This window comes from Branchiostoma floridae, chromosome 5, assembly GCF_000003815.2.
Source record: "Branchiostoma floridae strain S238N-H82 chromosome 5, Bfl_VNyyK, whole genome shotgun sequence".
Lineage (NCBI taxonomy): Eukaryota > Metazoa > Chordata > Leptocardii > Amphioxiformes > Branchiostomatidae > Branchiostoma > Branchiostoma floridae.
In genome coordinates this window covers 863,629-864,950 of record NC_049983.1, presented here as the reverse complement: position 1 = coordinate 864,950, position 1,322 = coordinate 863,629, and the positions used below count along the sequence as shown (strand labels likewise).

The window sequence follows — 1,322 nt, the reverse complement described above, 5'->3', positions numbered from 1 at the left end:
TATTGGTCATTTTATCGTTTGAAGATGAACACTATTCAATATAGTATACCTTCTCTTCCTACGCAGATCGAGCCATCTTGTGGAAATGGCAGGACCATCATTTAGATTTGGACAGCACGTTCTCCAATCATCGTGTGTTTTCTTTAAATCCAGGCTCAGTATTGGGTTTGTCAACAGGAAGCCTGTTGTTCCTGGTCGTATCCTTGGAATATCTACTTGTATGTTCTGGTTGTGGGCTATCTATAAATGATATGGGCACTGAAACTTACTAGTAATGAGTACTAGTAAAAAGTGTTTACATTTACCTGGCTAATACCAGCTAAAACCTGCCAACTGAAGTCTTTTTATAGATGACCACTGGCATTTAAGGACAAATTTTTTCATCTGACATCTGAAGATGAAATTCAAAACAAAACTCTAAGTAGTCATACAAAACAGACTTCCTGTGTTTCATGCTCTGTTGACAGCACCACTTCGGCTGAAACCTTTTTTTTTAAAGCACTCTTGTCTACCAATCCTAAATATTTAGGGCTGTGTTTAATCAATTAGGAATTCTATCCCAGCTCCTCTATATTTACAGGGGCAGCCAATTAGCAATTTGCAAAAACATTGCTGGATATCTGTTGGAAGGATCCAGATATCTTTTTTTGGGAGTAGGAAAACAGGCTAAAGTCAATACATAAGCCAATGCAGGCCTCCTTAGCTGCAGTTCCATTGCAGACGTCCTGGTGTCCCCACTGAGAGTGGTGGAGAGATTTGGAGAGCTGTCATCAGAGGAGGTGGCTGATCTTTTCATGGCCACACAGACAATCTCAGGGGTGGTAGAAAAACACTTTCAGAGCACTTCACTCACCATTGCCATACAGGTGAGAGATGTAATTAATACATGCCTAGTAATCATTATCATTACTTACTATCCTCATGCAGACTAACTCTAAGCCTGACTGCCTTTTACATTTATAAAAGATGATATGTAGTATGCTATGTCCTGGTTTGTGCTAATTACATTTGTACATTGCATAAGTTAGCAGGGAATTTTGTGCATTCTTTGTATTAAGTAACATGTACATAAAAGGCCAACACAGTGCATTGTGTTACCTAGATAGGATTCCAATTTAGTATATAGAAAGTTTGGGGCTTGTGATGCCAAAAGTAATGTTTGTAGTCAAAATGTTTGTACATTTTTTTTTAAATTCCTTTTTTTTTCAGGACGGACCTGAAGCAGGGCAAACAGTAAAGGTTTGTACTTTTTTTAAATCACACTGTAACCTTATTTTTAACAACACCTGTACTGCATGATTTGATGTCAGGAACTGTAACAG

The 1,322-nt window shown here is 38.0% G+C and overlaps 1 protein-coding gene across 2 annotated transcripts in view; it reads left to right on the top strand.

Moving 5' to 3' along the window:
- Positions 1-1,322, top strand: part of LOC118416866 (bis(5'-adenosyl)-triphosphatase-like) — a 3,297-nt gene continuing 1,975 nt past the window's right edge. Inside the window, exons 1-3 of one of the 2 annotated variants that reach the window (XM_035822142.1) lie at positions 1-197; positions 721-866; positions 1,210-1,239. In XM_035822142.1, the coding sequence (XP_035678035.1) occupies positions 86-197; positions 721-866; positions 1,210-1,239 (288 nt within the window). In that variant the 5' untranslated portion in view covers positions 1-85. The remainder of the gene's footprint in view (positions 198-720; positions 867-1,209; positions 1,240-1,322) is intronic. The other variant, XM_035822144.1, reaches the window with a different exon arrangement.